General features: G+C 46.4%; 1 protein-coding gene and 2 long non-coding RNA genes across 3 annotated transcripts in view; 2 read left to right on the top strand and 1 right to left on the bottom strand.

Annotated features, from left to right (window-relative positions):
- Positions 1–2,041: 2,041 nt before the first annotated feature.
- Positions 2,042–18,639, bottom strand: part of COL27A1 (collagen type XXVII alpha 1 chain) — a 163,316-nt gene continuing 146,718 nt past the window's right edge. Inside the window, exons 45-62 of the mRNA XM_069771912.1 lie at positions 18,195–18,248; positions 16,688–16,741; positions 15,081–15,134; positions 14,898–15,005; positions 14,396–14,503; positions 12,798–12,905; positions 10,452–10,505; positions 9,791–9,853; positions 9,230–9,283; positions 8,458–8,493; positions 7,328–7,345; positions 6,900–6,935; positions 6,540–6,566; positions 6,232–6,297; positions 5,657–5,825; positions 5,378–5,487; positions 4,355–4,573; positions 2,042–3,775 (exon numbers count right to left, since the gene is read on the bottom strand). Coding sequence (XP_069628013.1) covers positions 3,629–3,775; positions 4,355–4,573; positions 5,378–5,487; positions 5,657–5,825; positions 6,232–6,297; positions 6,540–6,566; positions 6,900–6,935; positions 7,328–7,345; positions 8,458–8,493; positions 9,230–9,283; positions 9,791–9,853; positions 10,452–10,505; positions 12,798–12,905; positions 14,396–14,503; positions 14,898–15,005; positions 15,081–15,134; positions 16,688–16,741; positions 18,195–18,248 — 1,485 coding nt within the window. The 3' untranslated portion in view covers positions 2,042–3,628. The remainder of the gene's footprint in view (positions 3,776–4,354; positions 4,574–5,377; positions 5,488–5,656; positions 5,826–6,231; positions 6,298–6,539; positions 6,567–6,899; positions 6,936–7,327; positions 7,346–8,457; positions 8,494–9,229; positions 9,284–9,790; positions 9,854–10,451; positions 10,506–12,797; positions 12,906–14,395; positions 14,504–14,897; positions 15,006–15,080; positions 15,135–16,687; positions 16,742–18,194; positions 18,249–18,639) is intronic.
- Positions 3,166–18,200, top strand: LOC138682161 (uncharacterized). Its single transcript, XR_011322339.1, has 4 exons — positions 3,166–3,249; positions 4,161–4,221; positions 4,347–4,581; positions 12,277–18,200. It is a non-coding gene; the product is annotated as an uncharacterized lncRNA (long non-coding RNA).
- On the top strand, positions 4,868–6,542 carry LOC138682160 (uncharacterized). The gene is made up of 2 exons (XR_011322338.1): positions 4,868–4,929; positions 5,033–6,542. It is a non-coding gene; the product is annotated as an uncharacterized lncRNA (long non-coding RNA).

The following is an 18,639-nucleotide window of genomic DNA, read 5'->3' as shown; positions in this document are numbered from 1 at the left end:
TTTTTAGAAGAACTTGTTGTGACAGGACAAGGGGTAATGGTTTTAAACTAAAGGAGGGTAGATTCAGATGATATAAGGAAGAAATTTTTTACAGTGAGGGTGGTGAAACACTGGCACAGGTTGCCTGGAGAGGTGGTAGATGGTCCAACCCTGGGAACATTCCAGGTCAGGTTGGACAGGGCTCTGAGCAGTCTGATCTAGCTGAAGATGTCCCTGCTCATTGCGGGGGGGCTATTGCACTTAAGTAAGTGACCTTTAAAGGTCCCTTCCAACCCAAATCATTCTATGATAAGCTGCACCATTAAAAAAAAACAAAACAAAAAACCCAGCAACATCTTCTCCTCCCCAGTGGTGCCACTTTCCTGAGCTGACCCTATGCCAGCATCTGTGGTGAGATCCCTTAAGCCATGAAATTTGGGTTTTTTTTTTTTTTTTGTTTTTTTTTTTTTTTTTTCCTTTCTTTCTTTACCCCCTTTCCAGCTGAGCTCCCTGTTGCATGCCCATGGCCTTGCGGTGCTTGCTGCTTGGGGCTTGTCTCAGCCCAGCCTTGCAGTGATGAAGTGGCCTTTGGGCTGTGGATGCTGATAACATAACTGATAATTTTAAGTAATCTAAAGTAACTGGTAGAGACAGGGACTTCTTTAATAAATTCTGGCTGGAGGGGGGGGTGGTATGTGGCAAGGGAATAACTGGTGCAGTAGGCTCAGACGTTTAACAAAAATAAATTAATTACAGCTTCTTTAAATGCAGAGCTCTCTATTTAACAGTGTCTTGTAGCTCCTCCAACTTTGGCCTCATAGTTAAGTGCATTGATTTATTTAGTAAATGTGTTTGCTTTTTCACCGACCACAAGCGACGTGTTTCAGGAACAGCTGGCTCACGTGAGAGCCGCTCAGCCCCAACCGTGCCAATTTTTAATGTGCTGCCAAACCTGACCTGGCACCAGGTCCCAGCACCCACTGTGCCGGGGGGGGTCCCTTGGCCCCTCCAGCCGCAGGATCACTGCCAGGAAGGGGCACAGCATGGTGTGAACAAACACAGCCCGGCCCCTTCCCGCTGCCCCTGACGCAACCCAGGAGCAGCCAAGATAGCTCCTGTGGCACGGTGTGACAAGGGGGGGTGTGTGTGTGGGGGTCACCCCTATGTCCCCCTCCTCTGGGTCGAGCCCACAGGGGCTTCGCTGCCGTCTCCAACGTGCGTGCTGCCTGTGGCAGCTGAGACAGCCGTGAGGTTTTCGTCTGAGGCTGGGCTGGGGCCAGGAGACCTCCTAAGGAAGGAGAAGTTGGGTTTCGAAGTTGGCTTGGAGCAACTGAAATGGGATTTGGGCTTCAGCAATGAAAAAGATCAGCTCAGCTATTTTTTTTTTTTCTTTTCTTCTTGCTCCTCAGCACTGTCAGGACGGGGACATGGAAGAGGCATGGGGTGATGCATAGCAGAGCCTTGTTGTGCATTTAGCATCATGCTGAGGGTTGGGCAGGTTATGCTGTGACCGGCACCGGAGGAAGGGTTTTGGGGGATGGGTTGGGCTCCCTGGGTCACCTGGGGGGGGGTCTCTGGGCTGTCACACCAACATCATCAACCCTGAGCAACAGGGTATTTCTGTACCTCTTGCCCACTTAGCTTCCCATGAAGAAGCAAAAAAACCATACCAGTCCCATTTCATTGCCTCAGTTTTAAATATTTATTTAACGTCCAAAAAAAAAAAAAAAGGAAGAAAAGGAAAAAAAGCTTTAATGAGAACAAATGGTAACTTCAGCCTCAAGAAAACACACAAAACCAATGGTGAGAGGACAAGAGAGGGAGCAACCTAGGAGTGTGTGTGCAGGGGAAGGCAGCAAGCAGGCAATGAGTGATGGTGATTTTGGCCTGGGGGTGCCGGGGCAAGCTGGCCCCGCGCAGGGGTGAGGTATTTCTGAGCAGAGGCAGGGCTGCGTGGAGGGTGAGGTATTTGGGATAGATCCTTGTTAAACTTTTCCGATGGTTGTTGGAAACCAACCAGCAGGCAGTAGTAAAAAAAAAAAAAAAAAAGAATACACAAAGAGAGACTCACATATAATTTTTTTTTTTCCTCAAAAAAATAAAATCCATAGTCCATATGAGACATGAAAACTCCAAACAGGCACTGAAGCATTTCCGATACAGTACAGCTCTGATTACATCAATATTATTCCTTATATAGAATTAAAGATTACCATAATTATCCTCTTTAAAAAAAAAAATCCTCCAAATTTACATATAGAGACTAAATTTCTACAAAACTTAACAAAACAAAATCCCTCCAAGCCTGGCTGGGTTCTGAAACAAGGTACCATCATGTCAGTCTTGACAGAGGGGCCAGACAGAAGGGTTGCAGAGCTGGGTTTAAATACGAGCTTAGACCAGGGAATCACTGCGCACGCAAGCCAGCACAGACGTGTGGCCAACGCGACTACAGCAAAACTAGTGACAACCGACTCAAAAATAGCTCTCTCTGAGGCTCAATGCTTCCAGATGAGCTGTATCCCTCACTCCCCTCCCAAAGCAGTGAAGTGCTGATTAACAAAAAAAACCACCCAAACAAATTTGCTTTTAAAATATCCTGTAAGTTATTTTGGACATGGTTTGAGTTGTTGCGCACAATTGACATCCACGGCAGTTAAAGGATCCCTTTAAAGGTGACTGTTTCTCTGACTTAGCTGTAGATTGTAACCTCCTCTCTTCCTAGAGAGATGGTCCTATGGGCTTTTTTTTGGGTCTGTGGCAAGACACTGTAGCACCTTCACAACCTTAAATAAAGTCATATATATAAAATAACACACTTTTTTAAGAGCACCAGAGATTTCACAGTGAGAGGTAGAAACAAATCAGACGAGCCCATCCTCTCTCTCTATTTTAGCACCAATCTCTTCCCCTCTCCTCCTTCCATTCCCCTGTCTTGGCTTCGGGACTCTCCCCTACCCCAACACCACACATGAGAAGGGGTGTTGATTAAACTCACCCATGGAAGGAGGAACTTAGTTTTTTTCTTTTTTTTTTTGTTTTTTTTTTTTCCTTTTTCTTTTTGCTTTAAATAATATAATATATATATATTTTGTTTCTTCTAATATTGCACATCAAAATGCTTCCGGTACACAGAGCAGCCAGATTCAACTTGCAGCTCCGCCTGGGAGACCTGATGCAGCACATGGCCATCCAGAAGGCAACAAGCTCTGAGAGGGAAGCTCTATCTTTTAATTACTTTTCAATGGAAAGAACATTTGGTAACTCCAGGTAAGAGAAAATGTGGGGGGGGAGGGGAAAAACAAACCACACGCTGCAAGTTGCTTGAGGTTTCTCTCAATATTTTCTTTGGTCATGGAAAAAGCTTTGTGTGTGGAACCGCTTGCAACATCTAGTCCCCTGATCCCTTTTCACTGTTCACGTCCCGACTGATACCCGCTTCTCCTACGTCCTTGTTATTCCTCCTTTCAACAATCTGCTGAGTTCAGTAGATAACGGGTTCTTTGAGACCTTGAGCCAAAGGCTAGAGCAAGAGTTGACCCAAAGATACAGCCCAGTTGTCCTTGCTGCAGAGAGGTGGGAGAGCCTGTGTAAAGACATAGGCCAAACACGGGGTCAAAGCCTTGGAGCCCGGTTTCGATGGCTTTGTTCAAAGGAAGCACACGGGGCCGACCTCGAGGTGATATTGTTTTCCTGGCTCGGATGGGGGAAGGTTGTAGATGTTGACAATTGGCAACTGCTGAGGGTCCTGTGTCCGAAATGAAAATAGAGTCCGATGCCAGCGTCCATCCTTGATCTGGCCAGGGAGGAAGGACAGAGAAAAAGCTGTTTAATTGGGGGATGAATCCTGCTGGAAAGGAATGTGTTTCATGAGGTATAAGCTTGAAAAGCCCTGCATGAGACAAAGGACTGCCCTTTGGGCTGAGCGGGTGTGGGGTGAGGTTTAGAAAGCATTTTGGGGAACCCTTTATCCTGGTCAAGTTGATGGCAACTGAGCGTCACCAAACACAAACTCCTAATGCAATAAACCCAAAATGCAGACACATGGCTACCGACTCAGTGTGGCATCAGGCAAGAGCCAAGACCACCGCCTTTGGGTGGCAATTCCCTCTTCTGCTGTTTAACTGCTGCTACACCTGACATGAAACTTTGGAACTTAATTTTTTGCTTTCTGTTTGAAGGCAATCTACGTAACAGGAGTCGCTATAGCACCCTGGACTGGAAAATTAAAGTGGTGAATAGGTAAACTAGACCCTTCTTCCCCTTTTTGGGGGGAAAATAAGGAGCATAGGTATAACTCAAGCCTTGCCATGTGTCCTGAGTGGGTTCAGCCCGGCATTTCCCTCCATCTCTCCCCTCTTTCCCAGCAACGTACCTTGCAATCATCAGCTGCCACTTCTGGCCTGAGCTGCCCATCTGCCTCAAACATCTGTCCGTTCCAGGCCCTGAAACGCACGGCTTTTTCTGAAGGTTTCTCGGATGAGCCTTCCCGCCAGACGGAGGTGTTCAGGCAGTGGATGGTGATGTGCTGCACCACCTCTGAGCTCAGGAGGCGGAGAAAGTTCATCTGGACTCTACCGATGTCAAAATCCAGCTGTGAAGGTGACAGAGATGTTAGGGTGTACCCCTGCAGTGGGGTTGGAGGGAGCTAGCGGCGGGGTTAGCGCAAGATGCGACAGCAAAGGTGGTCCCTGTACTGGGCTTCAGTCTGGAGGTGGCCACGCATGGATGTCCAGAACCGGATCTGGAGTGAGTATGGGCATAAGGGCCAGATGCCAAGTCAATCTGGGAAGTTTTCATGGGGGCACAGCAGGTCCTTTATTTTTCAGAACAAACTGGCAGGTCCTTAAGTAGGAGGAAAATAATGTAAACTTTGAATTCAATACACGCTTCTGCAAAGAAGAAAAGCAGCAAAGCAGCAGGTTCTAGTTCATCTGCAGATGAACCCAGGTATTGTTATTGGTATTTCTGGTACAGGTGCTTCCTCAAGAAAAATCCTGTAGCATTAACTTCACTGGAAACTCATATATTTAAGCTGATCTCACTTTTTCAGGTGGCAGAAAACAAAGTGCAAGAGTGACCTGAACATAAGTTAATTCAACAAAGCGTTTGGGAGCGCGTGTTTGCAAAATTACTGGCCTCTATTAAGGTTATGGGTTAACTAAACATTGCTGGAAACTGCTTTGTCTTGACAAGAGTCAATAACAGTCTTAGGTATATTTTTTAACTGCATGAGAGCCGTTCTGAATGTTACAGCTACACTACCTCTGCCTCGAGGAGAAACCAGTGTGCTGTGTCATAGCGGTCACCGTCTGGTGTTCTGGGACAACACACCCCTGGGTAAATATTTCATAATAGTAGTATGGGAAATGCTGTGCTGGGATCGAGCTGTGTGTACCTTGGAGACGGTGACGGGGCTGAGACACGTCTGCCCACCATTGGTGAAGTTACAGATGACCTGTATGGTGTCCGAGGAACAGCCAAGATTTGGGTCAATCCAGTAGGTACCTGAAGAAACAGAGTATTCAGGGATTAACAAGGACACTTAACCTTTTCTGTGAATGAGAAAAGGAAAGTTTTGATTTCTGCATTATTGGTCCCAGGGAATGAGACCTGTTTGGGCCATGTGAAATGGCCCTATGGAGGATGCAGCCTTTGCACACTCAGGGCTTCCTACCATCATTCATCTTCTGTTCACAGTTCATGAGGTCTCGACAGATGCGTGCAGGGTTTTCCTTAGTTCCCAGGGGTCTTTTGATGCTCTGAATGAGGTTGCTGAGGTAGTGTAGAGTCTTAAAGATCTCCCCTCCGTGGTCCAGCGTGAGAATTTCTGGATGTTGGTAACCCTGGAGAGGAAAGGAGGCAAAGTGAGGTGTGCCTTGGGGGGCACCAGGTGCTGTAACCACAAGGGTTTCAGGTTCATCTGTGGGAAAATTCAGTGGGCCAAAGACAGGCCATGCTGGCTGGGATCCAGCGAGCTACAGCCCTTGCACCATCCTGAACGGGACATCTTTGAAGCGCTGGCAAAGTCAGGATGGCAAAGTCTGAATCTTCACAAAAGAGTAACACAACAGAACCACCTCCTTTAGCTGGATCTCTGCATGCATAAACCCCAGTTATTCCATGAGAACAGCAACAAACCAGAGCTTTGTGTATATAAACTTTAAGCATACAGAAAGAACAAGCAACACTGTGACTGTTCCCAGCCTCCAGCTCCAGCAAAGACCAGTGAGTTCAAAAGTACCCTCGTACCTCTGTCTTGAGCGCGGTGTTCGAGTCGATTAGCGTCTGGAAGGCTACCCCAAAGCTGTCTTGTTGCTAGTGTGGGGTGAAAAAGATGGTAACTGAGATTGTTAGAAGTTGAACATGCCCTGATGCAAGCAAATGCTTCTCGGTCTAGGGCTGTGATTCAAGCATTGCTCTGCTAACATAGCATTTCTTGCTGGACCTGAGTGTGTGTCTTCAGGGTCCCAGCAGCTCTTTCTGGATGTCCCATCAGCACCTTGGCTCTGCGTGACTTATTATCATCATTAACAAACGTACAGAAAATGGCAACTTACAAATGAGGCTGGAATTCCTGGCGGTCCCTACAAATCAAAGCAAAAAAGGGGCATCAGCCAGAAAGATGGGCAGTCACTATTGCAAAGATATTCAGTCACGTCCTTTTGAAATCCTCTTTCCCTTGGAGTCCCTCAATGCAGACGAGTGAGAGAGGCAACAATGCTGTCTCTATAAAATATTTGGAGATGGTTTGGACTAAAGCGCAAGAAACACTGGTCCATTCACACGCACATTTTTGCATATGAGGAATGGGGCTAAGCTGTAATTTCCAGTGAGTGAACAGTCCCCCTGGAGAATATCACAGCAATAATTTTAGCTTGTTTCAATAATGTCTTTGAACTCTTTCCATGTATACGTACCGGAGGGCCAGGGTGTCCTCGTGGGCCTGGAGGACCCTAAAGACAGAGTGGCATCAGTTAGTGAAATGTCTTCAGTTTTTGTTTCCATTTCTCATGGTTGTCACTAGCATGAGTCTGTTTCCTGCTGAAATCCTCCAGATTTTTGACATTTTACAGCATCTTCTCCCTTAAACCCTTCAGGAGACAGGATGTGGACCTATTTCCTCCAGCTCCCAACTCTGGGTACATCTGTCTGCACCTGGTCCATTCCTACTGTATCCCTTGTTCCCAGCCCTTAGCTCCTTAACTATCATTAATGCCATACCCCCAGGTACTCATTGCATTCCCTGTATGCACAATTACCCACCCTGCAGCTTTACATTTGCTAAAAGCAACTGTTTTATTTAAATAAAAGATATTAGTCAGAAAAAGTGATTTTGAATACTCACCCTTGGACCTTGCAGACCCTGCAGGAAAAAAAAAGAAAAAAAAAAAAAGAAAAAAAAAGAAACAAGGCAGAAGCCATCAGAAGATGCTCATTAATAAACCAAAATCTCCCTGTACAGCCACGTGCTGCTCCCAAGGTGCCTGCACAATGGCTAGGTGCTGCAGTGGAAGGACAGTGAAAACCGGGACCCAACAGTGTCTGCCAACAGCAGAGAGGTTATTGCAGCAAAGGATGCTGATGGCTCTGACACCAGCGAATTCTTCCTCTGGGGCTCAGGTCCCCACCAGCACGCTGTCCTCTGCTGCGCCCATGGAGGTAGAAAATGGTGAGCAAGAAGAAACAGAGGCAGCGCCCTAGCTTGTTAGAAATGTGCACTGGGATTTTTGGTATCTGTGGGGCATTTGCTTATAAGAGGTCTCGTTTGAAGAAGGCATGAAACAGCCTTCTGCACTAGCCACACAGCTGTGTTTGCTGGGCTCCGATGCCTGGCCCAAGCCCCCGTGTGCAGGAACAACCACTGGTTGCCAAAGGAAGTAACCTGGAGAGCAGGGGGACCCTTGTCATGGGAAACAAGGAGGATGAACTACATGTATCCAGTATACCCCACACATCCCCTGTATAAGAACACCAAGGAGCTACGAGAAGGCGCAAAAGTCCATCAGAGCCCCTGCAAGAAGGGGACCAGAGGAAGAGCAGAAGGCGAGAACATGCCCTGGCACTGCTGCACCAGCTGTGGGGGCTGCACCCAGGCAATGCTGCTACTTAGACAGGTCCTGTGCCCCTGGCCTGGGCAGCCTGTGGCTTTTTGAGCTGCCATTCACTGTGGTTTGTTCTTGGAGACGCCACGGTCATCGCTAACACGGTAACATGTTAGCTTTTGCTGCGTAATTGGGTTAAGTAAATGGAAATTTTAACAGCAGAGTGGGTGTATATGCGCACGTGTGGATGTGCATGCACATACGTGTGCACACATGTATAGATGCGTTTATCTTGCCCTTGCGGGAGCCTAATGCCACCGCACTGGGCCAGAGCCCAAGCGGGTGCAGCGGAGCCCGGCGTGACTCTCGGTTGCTCAAAGAGAGGGACCGTCTTAAGAGCAGGACGCACCCAGGGGTGCGGACCAGCACTTACCGTTTCTCCGCGGCTGCCTTTGTCTCCCTTGGGCCCCTGTTAAAGCACACGAAGCAGCTGTCAGTGACAGCAAGCTGCACTGCCGGCATGTGTTGCCACACAGAAGCTCCTTGGAAGGACCCAAGTGCATCACTAAACAAATCAGCTCAGGTTGCCATATTGGCCCACCCATCCCAAGGCAAAAAAACCAGCCATTACTGGATGTTTTGGCAATGCTGAGTTCATCTTACTGGTTTTCGTCTCTGCCAGTAGCAGCCTCTGTACTGAACTCTGAATAGCTTCATGATCATGTTTTTATGAAGCACTGACCTGAACTTTAGTTTGTGCTCAGCGCCTTTGGCATTTTGGGGCAGGCAGGGATTTTCCAACACTTCCCAGAATCAAGCTGTTCCCAGTTTAATACATTTATCAGTTTTTTGGGTTTTTTTTCCTGTGGTTTTTTGCCCCCCTCAGGCCAAGTTCTTTGGAAAATCTGGCAGCTTGCTTTTGAAAAACTGCAGTAACATTCTTGTCTTCTAGTCTGAGCCAATCTATTGAAAAACTTGCACTTAGGTAGAGTTGCTCATCACTTTTAAGCTAATAATCTCCCTGCAACTATATATGCAGCCAGAGACTAAACCTGCACTTCTCTCAAGCTGCTTGTCTTAAAGACCATTTTGTTTCCCTCATTACAGCAGAGCTTGGGATTTAATTATGCTGGCCTCAAGCATCTTGGATCTCAAACACTACGCTCTTCTAAGAAATACAGGCAGAAAAAAGTGCAGATACTTACTGGGCTTCCCGTGGGACCCTGAATGCCAAGTGGACCAATAATTCCTTCTTTTCCCTAGAAAAGAAAAGATAGGTGTAAACCATCACATGGGAACTGACGGTCGCTTTTACCACAGCAGACTCAGTAAAGACACTGAATCTCTTTGCTGCTTTTGAGCAACATGATAGTGGTATTCGCTGTAGCTGAAATCAAACTGTTTCAAAACATAGGTCCAAAGACACAAGCCCTCACAGTACAGTTGTCACGACCCATGTAAAACCTCAGAAATTCCAGAAATAGAAAGACCTCAGTGAGGCTGGGGTGGTCTGTGCTGTGGTCATAGCAGCATGACTGTCTCCAAGGCAGAAGAGACTGTTGCATACGTGGTCACCTACAGATGTGTTCAGATGTGTTCAGATGTGTTCTGGTGGCTCAGAGGTGGTGCCACGGCTGTGGCTTGTCTGCCGGGCAGGCAGTGAACAGTGCACTGTGCTCCTTATAGCACCCTGTAGCCTCACAGAAATAGAGGATGAAGGAAGGAAGAAAATCCTTCCAAACCAAACAAACTGAAAAACCACTCACCATGAGACCAGGCGGCCCACGTGGTCCCTGAATGCCTTTGAAACCAAGGTCTCCTGGGGGGCCCTGCAAGCAAAAATAAGATGCCAGGTCCCCTTAATAAACATAGCCCATGTTTATGCCCTTGCTTACAGCTCTGCTGCAAGGAGAGAGGTGCTGCCTCTTGTGTGTGGGAATGGGAAGGTCCAATTTTTAAAAAATTCTTTTCCCACTCCTGTTTTGCAAACCCTTTATTTTCTACAGAAAACACACTGGTCCTCCTTCACCAGGAAAATTATATGCTGATAAAATGAGTCTAAATTTCAAATCAAGGCTCTCAACTTTAGGAATGCATATCGGTATCTTAGGTACAGACTGATGACTGATGCTGGAAATAAAAGTGCCTGAAAAACGTTCAGGTTGGGAAAACAGCTCTGAGGTCTACAGGACAGCCCTTTTCCCTCTACCGTCTACCCATTTCAACAGGAATAAGCTCCAACAAAGCACATGTAAATGCACGCTCATTTAACAAATGAAGATGCATAAACTAAAGAAAGTTGGAATCATGATTCAATTTCAATAATTTCTGCAGAGCTGCTAATAAAGTCTTTGCAACAATTATTGCATTGTCTGTCCCCAGTAAACAGAGACTAGAAAGCCAACTGGTCACAAGACAGCCTCTTACCTTTGGCCCAAACATGCCCGCAATCCCTGGAAATCCTGCCTCGCCAAAGTCTCCCTGCAAATAACAGCCAAGTCAAATACAAGAACAAAGAACAACAGTAAGTTCACATTGAATGGCTGGTCACTTAAAGATGCGCCAAGAGTTCAGCAGCTTCAGAGAAAGAAAAATCCATTAGTATTCTTCAGTCTAAGCAGGGCTGATGAGAAAGAAGTATGAAAGAAATCTGACAGAGGAATTACACAAACATCAGGCTAGAAGCAACTCCAGAGGATCTCATAGATATGTTGATTACTTGGGTGTCATAGACCAAGACTTTTTGCCCCCCAAATGGGAGGCCTACCTACACTATTTCTAGCAGATGCTTGTCTAGCTTGGACCACAGTCAGCAGAAGCAGGATGGAGAGCATCTACTCTGAGATTGATCTTGGAAGTTCACGCTGCAAAAAAAAGGCCCTCAAAGCCCAAAGCTTAAAAAAGCTCTTCTTTTATTTCTAATACCAATTGCACTGATCTACTAAAGGATAATTTCAAACTATGCTCATTCAAGCTGTCAAAAAAGTGCATGTTCCTACAACATAACCTCCCACTCAAACCCAGGAAAACCATGCATATCCTCTAATTTTTTTCCTATTCAACGCTGCAGGGATTTTTGCTCAATTTCGTAAGAAAAATAATAATAAAATATTTGGAAGGCCATCAAGCTTGGATTAGCACATAGCACACGCTCTGAGAATAAAAAAAACCACTGGGTAGCATGTCCTTATATAAACACCCTCATTTCACCACCTTTGAGATGTATGTCCTTTGATATTTCTGGGCTTCTCAGATGTCAAAATGTGAAATGATTCAATGTTAAAAAAAAGGGCAGAAACATACACCAGATGATTCATCTACAGAGTTAGGAACATCAGAGATGGAAAAGGCTTGTTTGGACTCTCGGCAGGACTATGTGACCCATGTTGGATTGTAATTTACAGGATGTTTTACAATGTCTTGTTCAGCCGTGTTGTAAATGACTCAAGCGATGGGGTTTCCACCACCTCTATTACAAGGCTATTCCAGAGTCAGTCTAGAGACCTCACTGTTAGGAATTTTTTTCTGCCACGACAGTGAGAAATTGCTTGGCAAGAAAGGGCTTGGTTGGACTCGGTGGAGCATAAGAAACTTTCCAAGGATACAAATTGATTTAACTGCCCATTTATGGATCCTGGAAAGGAAAACTGCTACTAACGGAGGACTAAGGTCTTTCCCGCGTTCGGAGAACCAACCAAGTCCTCTTTCTAGAGGAATTTTGGGCAAAAGTAAATGGGAAGTCAGAAGGGTTTAAATGCCATAAAGTAATCTCAGCTAAGGGGACCTGATCACTAGTTATGCAGCAAGGTAGGCAATGGCAATACTGGGCAAGTGAACCTGCCGCCTGTCGACACAAGAGGCAAAATGATAGTTAGTTTGTTGTTGGCTACTGTCTTTCAGCTTGAATACTGCCATCACAGGCTTTTATATAAAATACACAAACAAGTGTATTTTAATTGAGGTAGTTGGGGTTTATCTTGTCCCTTGTTTTGTATTAGTCCTAATCTCTCTTTTCCTCATGTTCGTTTTACATCTGTGACCTAACTACACCCTCTGATGGTGGTCCCAATCTAAATAGCTTAAGTATTCTCAATATAGCCTCAAGCTGATAAAGTGTGACACATCAGTGCTAAACTGGGCAATCCCACCAGCACAATAAATAAAAGCAGTAAGGATTAGGAGCCTGCCTTGGAGACAGGTGTGGGAATTTAACTTCTGCTTTGACCGAGGGCTCTTGGTGTTTCTCCCACAGTGTGCTCTGAACTCACAGCTCCACCGCCCTCAAAACTACACCGATGACGCCCGCTCCTGCACCTCCTGCATGTCCCAGCAGAGCTACAGACCCTCCTCCGCACCTTTTGGATGGCTTGGAGTGTATAGTTCACCTCCTACACTCAACATCTCCCACAGGCTCTGTGCACCGCTCTCATAACAGCTCTCATTGAAGACACTGCTGAGGGGTGTTTGAGCTGGCTCTGCAGCCTGGCTGCCAGCACACACCACGGCCTCGTAACCACAGGCACGAGGGTGATGTGAACAGTCACGCTGCCTTGGATTAGATATCTCTGTGCACAAGCGAGCAGTGAAGAGCAGGGAGGCGTGCACGCTGAAGAGAGCTGTGCCGACACTCCTCCACTCACGCACAAGCTGGTTATGGGTCTTCTGTAAAACAGCCTCCCAGGGTTCTCCCTGCTATCCCAGCCTGTGGATCTGCACCCTCTCCTGCAGGAGACAGCTTGGAGTCAGGTCTGATCAGCTCCATTCATCACTAACCGGCTGTCCTTTGGGTCCCGGATCGCCAGGGCTCCCTGGAAGGCCGGTTCCTCCTGATGATCCTCGCTTCCCTGTTTGGCCAGTCTGTCCAGGCAATCCTCTTTCACCCTAAAAATAACAGAATTCAAGTAATTCCAAAGGACAGGAGCTAAATATAACAACACTCAGCCAAAATAGCCATAGATGGAAAGCTGGAAAAGAGTGGCTCATCAGGATAAGGAATGTGGTTTCATCAGGAGATGCCTCAGGTCTGCTAAGGCGGGTTGTTGCAGGATGCACAGGGTGAGACCAGCGATGGGCATGGCTGTGTCCCCTCCTGAGCTTCATGCAGAGCAGGAGCTTCAGCAGAGCTGTACTGCCTGCGTCAGGGCTAAGGACAGTGAGGTCCGAGGGGGGTGAAATGTCTTCTGTTTGCTCTTCCATATGTTGTCTGTCCTGCCCTGTCATTTCTCATAATCTCTTCCCCCCAGCAGGCTAGCAATTGATGATTAATCTATCTAAAATGTTGAAGACATGCCAAGACTTTAGCTGGAGGGCTTCAATCCAGAGGCTGCAAAGCCAATATTTTCCCCAGCACCAACTCTGCAACTTAAGGACAAGAGAGGGGCTTCTGAGACCCAGCACCACACTTTGCTCCCCACCTCTTCCCCTTGCCAAGCCCCAGGAGCAGTACAAGCCCTGGCTGCTCGATCTGGGCAGACTGGGAGAGAGGAGCAAAGGCGGCAAGTGCCTAGGATGGTTGAGCAGCTGGAAAAGGGGCAACAAATTTCCCTGGAGCCAGGGTATGAATCTGTCATAATGACACAAGGGTCTTTCAGTCATTTCTTGTAACAGCCTGTTATTCTACCCAAGGCAGCTGGAGGGCAGCAAGTGACAGTTCAAGAGTGATGTGTTATGGGAGGCATAATTTAAATCAGACCTGATAGCCTCTCCAAACCCAGCTGAAGTCTTCCTATTTACAGAGTTTCTACAAACAGCTGAATTGCTGTTGGTCCAGTTTACATCCTGTGGCCAGCCTGGACCAGGGCAAGGACCAGGAAAAAACCCCAAGGTCACTAAAGCAGCTTGTCCCTGCTTCCACCCAGAGCGATGTCCAAGCCCATATCGGTTCCAGCCATTCCAATCCAGTAAATATACGCTAAAAAACAAGCAGCACAAATTTCCCTTCAGCAGTTCAAGTCTCGCAGGGCAGCAGCTAGAGGACACCCAAATTTCCCATGGAGTCATCCATCCTGGACATCCTACAGGCAGGCTGTAGCAGTTCCTTTGCAACTTCTCCAAGGCCATGTTTTTTACCCAGGTTTCTAATGAAAGAAGGCTAAAGTGTTCATAGTGTGAGTATGTGTATCTGTAGGCTCCTGAGCTCAGTGAACTTTGACAAAGGAGGAGGGGTCTCTGGGACATTCAACTGCTGTGAACGTCATGAAAATGGATGGATGATGGATGGATGGGGAGAAAGATCTATAGAGTCTTTAGCTAAGTGAAAGATGGCAGCAGGAGTCAAGACTTTATTAGACCTTGGAGAATCCAAGCTCTAGAGACAAGAAGCTCACAGACTGGACTGCTTGTAGCAGTATCTCAGGGAGTCAGAAACTCACCTTGAATCCTGGTGGTCCCTGTGCCCCGGGGAGTCCCGGTATACCAGGGTTCCCTCTTTTGCCTGACATCCCTGTCACACCTTCTTCCCCATCATCACCCTGCTCTCCCTAGAAAAGAAACCCAGAAGAGGTTATGAAACAAGATGCTCTTTCTACCCTTGCACAGCTTCTGGGGGGACTGGGGAGTGGTGTGATTCTGCCCTCAGCAAGCACCATGCATCTGGTCGTGGATGGATTTGCAGAGATGTATATAGAAGTTTGTGCATGCAAGTATCAGTCAGGCTAGGAACACCAGTTTATTTGCAGACTTGGCCATGTAAAGGCAGCTGCTGCCTCTATGTGCATGTCAGATATGAAAAGGAGCATATGATCCACTCTGGGTACACGTAAACTGTAATATCTATAGCTGGACTACATCCATTTCTCCTGTGCTACATTTTAGTTTTCCAGGTCCTAAGCTGCATTTGCTATTGATGCTCTAAGGTTACAGTTGCAAACTCACCAGCATCCCAGGCACGCCATCCTTCCCAGGCACTCCATCCACTCCAGGGGCACCCTCTTGACCCTGCCTTCCCACCACTCCTCGAGGACCTGGTAGCCCAAGGATGCCCTAAAATCACAAAGGTGTTAGCAATGGAGCTCCCAGGCAGCATTTGCTGGGGCAGAAAATTGAATTTTTACCTACCGGTGAGCCTCTGCTCCCTGCATTGCCCCGTGTTCCTTGCTTTCCTTTTTGACCCTGCAAGTAAAAAAAAAGACAGACATCTAAAATTGCAGCAGTTCTAGCACAACTCCACTTGGGAGCTTGACTTCAGGGTGTGCTTTTGGATAATAGTTGGAAAGAGTTTTATAAAAAGGAGATTTATAAAGTCAGTTGCTCCAACACTGGGGAATGAACTGCTATTTGGTTTTATTACAAGTGATTCTTCGTATGTCTTGAGAGTTCTGGGGCAGGAATGAATAGCTAGAAGGCAAGGACCTACATTTTTCCTAATATAGAGCAGATGAGGACAAATAAAGCAGGATGAACTCAAGGGAGGACTCAGTGCACTGGCAAACATTAGAACAAGATGCTTAAAACCTGCGTCCTCTGTCAGTTCACTGACAGCACAGTGCCAAACCAAGGACCCAGCAAGTCTTCTGCAGGGCATTCAGCAAGAGCTTTTTGCTGCGAGGTAGCTCCTACTATTTTGGAAAGTTAATGGAAATGGAAAGGGTATCTTGTGTCTAAAATTCGCAATGCTGCTTTGTGAATAAAAATGTAAAAGAAATACTCCTGAGGTTTATTAGCTGTAAAAAGGATTAATTTCTGCAGAATGAATGGAAAACTCAGCCTCATCACCTTCACTAAGGCTCTCTTAGTGAGGTCATGTACTAATGCACTTTTAAATCGAAGCGTTGCATTTTCTGTGCATTGTTTCTCCATCTGCAGGGACCAGGCAGGCGAGCTACATGAAAGAAATACTCCTGGGGGTGCTTTCTCCGCTATTCATTAGACCCAAAGGCAGTTCCAGATTGTCCATCGATGGGTAGAGTTTATTTATCTTATCGCCTGGTATGCTTTTTGCCAAGAACACCTACTGTAGGTTAAACTATCTTCTGGCATTACCCCAGCAGGGTCAGATTAAAAATCCTGACATCTGCCAAAAGGGAGCAGGAATTTGCTGAGTATTGAGGTCACATTCTTATGTTTTAGCAAATAAAGTCCCTGATCTGTGAGAATAATTAGCAAGCGGTCCTTACAGCCAGATGTGGAGGTAGGAGTAGGTATGAGGTACCCCAAAGAATGTTGAAGGACCCATGTGTGCTGTGTTTTCTTGCTCAATAAGGGCAAGAAGTTAGAGGGACTCTTCCAAGAAATGTAACTGCATGGATAACTGGACTCCAAATCTGGAAGGTTTCAAGCCAGAAAAGTTTACGGTTCAAGTGAAAGAGAGAGACACTTGCCTGGCTCAGACCTCCTTAGGGACAGAGGAGCCAGCTGTGGCTGGAAGCACCACAAACAGGGGTATAGGAAAGAGACACAACCCATGGCAATGACTAAAGACCTGCCCAAGATTCACCCATCATGCTGGAGCTGTAATTGTCTTGATCTCCGGCTTCACAAAGCCAACAAACTATTGGGCTTGGACACTCAAATGCATGTTTACAGCCCTCCCACCAGGTTCTCCACAGTCTTTCAAGGCGTAGACCATAGGCCAAATCATACATGCTGGGGAAAAACACGAGTCCCCTTAATTAGACATTTTCTTTAAACTTGGGACACTATAAATCTACCCTGCTGAAACCTACCACATCACCTTTGGATCCCTTTGCTCCTGGCTGGCCTGGTGGTCCAGGATCCCCCTACAAAACATAAGCAAGAAAAATCTGCTTGAAATTCTCTTCTGGCAGTATCCTGCATGAAGTACAAAGAACAGCATTTTTTGTGCCCTAACAACGCTGACCGTATGGAAACAATTCAGGGGAACAGCCTGTGCTCAGACAGGCCTCCTGGGGAAAAAGGAGCAAGGAACTGTCTCCAGAGAGCATTTAACAGGGTGTCAATTGGAGAAGAAGCAATGCTACCCCCTCACTTGGGTGGCGTTTGCATTCACGGAAATCATTCACTAAATTCCAGATGGCGCCTGGAAAACAGTGCTGGGAAGTGGGCAGGAAGGAGCCTGTTTTGAGAAAGGTACTGCAGAAGCTACGTGCAGAATGAGTAGTTTATACAGGGACTACATCTTTAGTGTTGCTACTACCTCCCTTTTGCATGCTGCAGCCCTTCCCTTGGTTTCGCCTGGATGTCAGATATTAGAGAGCTACCTATGGAGGAGTAAAGCAGAGAGGGTATTTCGCTACTCTCTTACTGATGTCTTCCCCATCACACACGTCTCCATCTTTTCTTCTGGCCATCCAGGATTTTTTTGTGGGTATTTGTGTCAGGGGCAATTTCTGGTCTAATATCAAAGAAATGGTAAGTAAAGACACATCTGCGGAGCTCTCCTTCTTCAGCTCGTTTCTGAGCCACGTGGTTCTAATGGCTTTTTACTAAAGACAATCTTAAGCTCCTGCTTCCACCTGAAACACTGACATCTGAGGGGCTGCCACCCCTCAGAATAAACTACATCCACTGGGAAATGCAGCAGCTCTATCCATTTCTAGGCCATATGACAGAGCAGTAAGATTTTACCCCAGAATAGAAACTGTTGTTCTTCCCAGGAGCCCTACAAAGAATGGGAGTTGATTCAACCTTATTTCCCAATATGAACTACATTTAACATGCTGCTGCACTCACAGTTGCAATAGTCACATATACAAATTCGATGCTGCCGTATATAGCAAGGGAATAAAAAGTCCTTCCCTTAAATTTGGATACAATTTAGTCTTTCATAAATGCTGTGGTTTGAGAGGAAACACCATGCAGGCAGAATAACATGGTCTTACCTCACAATACAGCAGCTCTCACCAGCAGCATACCAAATGTATCATTTCCAAGCGGACCCTTCCACTGTCATTATCATCTCCCACTACCCATCTCCTAAGATTTCTAGTCCCTCTTGGATTGTTCAGAAAAGACATTTCTGGAGACAGGCTCCTGGGAGTGCCCCCTGTTCTGTCACCCATTCATTAATCTCAACGTGTGACTCAAAATGCCCATTCTATAGGCCTGCCTGGCTTATGGAAATTCACATGTTGCATTTCACAGCTCACCACACATTCCTCGCTGCAGCCCTTCCTACCTTCCTTCCTTTTCGCATCTGTTTTTCACATGCATGTGACATTGGGTAGCTTACAATAAAGCAGCATCTCTTACAGGTAAGCCTTGCTGTCCAGGTTTTCCTCTTTCTCCATCGAGCCCTTCTTGACCCTTAAATAAAAAACAGAGAGGGAACATGTGTTTGTTCTTGGGTACTTTTTTGGCAATAGGAAACAAAACCAGATGTAACATTCTGCATGGGGCAGGAGAAGATGTACATATCTGCATTCTGCTAATATAGAAATGTTGAAGCTTGCGGGTAGTGTACATGCTCCCATGGATATGCATTGGGAAGAAATAGCTAAGAGGAACTGCTAATCACCATCTAAGCAGTAAAGAAGGCTTTCTAATGCATCCCTAAATACACACAGCGCTAATGTAAGTGAACAGTTGGAGACTGCTGTGCTACAAAATAAGGCAGCAGCATTGCTACCCTGGTGAATTTGAACTCTTCTGTACATTACTGTAATGGGTCACTCTGAGCAGCTCCTTTTGGATGGAG

Source organism: Haliaeetus albicilla, chromosome 26, assembly GCF_947461875.1.
Source record: "Haliaeetus albicilla chromosome 26, bHalAlb1.1, whole genome shotgun sequence".
In the NCBI taxonomy this organism is placed as follows: domain Eukaryota; kingdom Metazoa; phylum Chordata; class Aves; order Accipitriformes; family Accipitridae; genus Haliaeetus; species Haliaeetus albicilla.
This window is presented reverse-complemented; position numbering and strand designations above follow the sequence as displayed.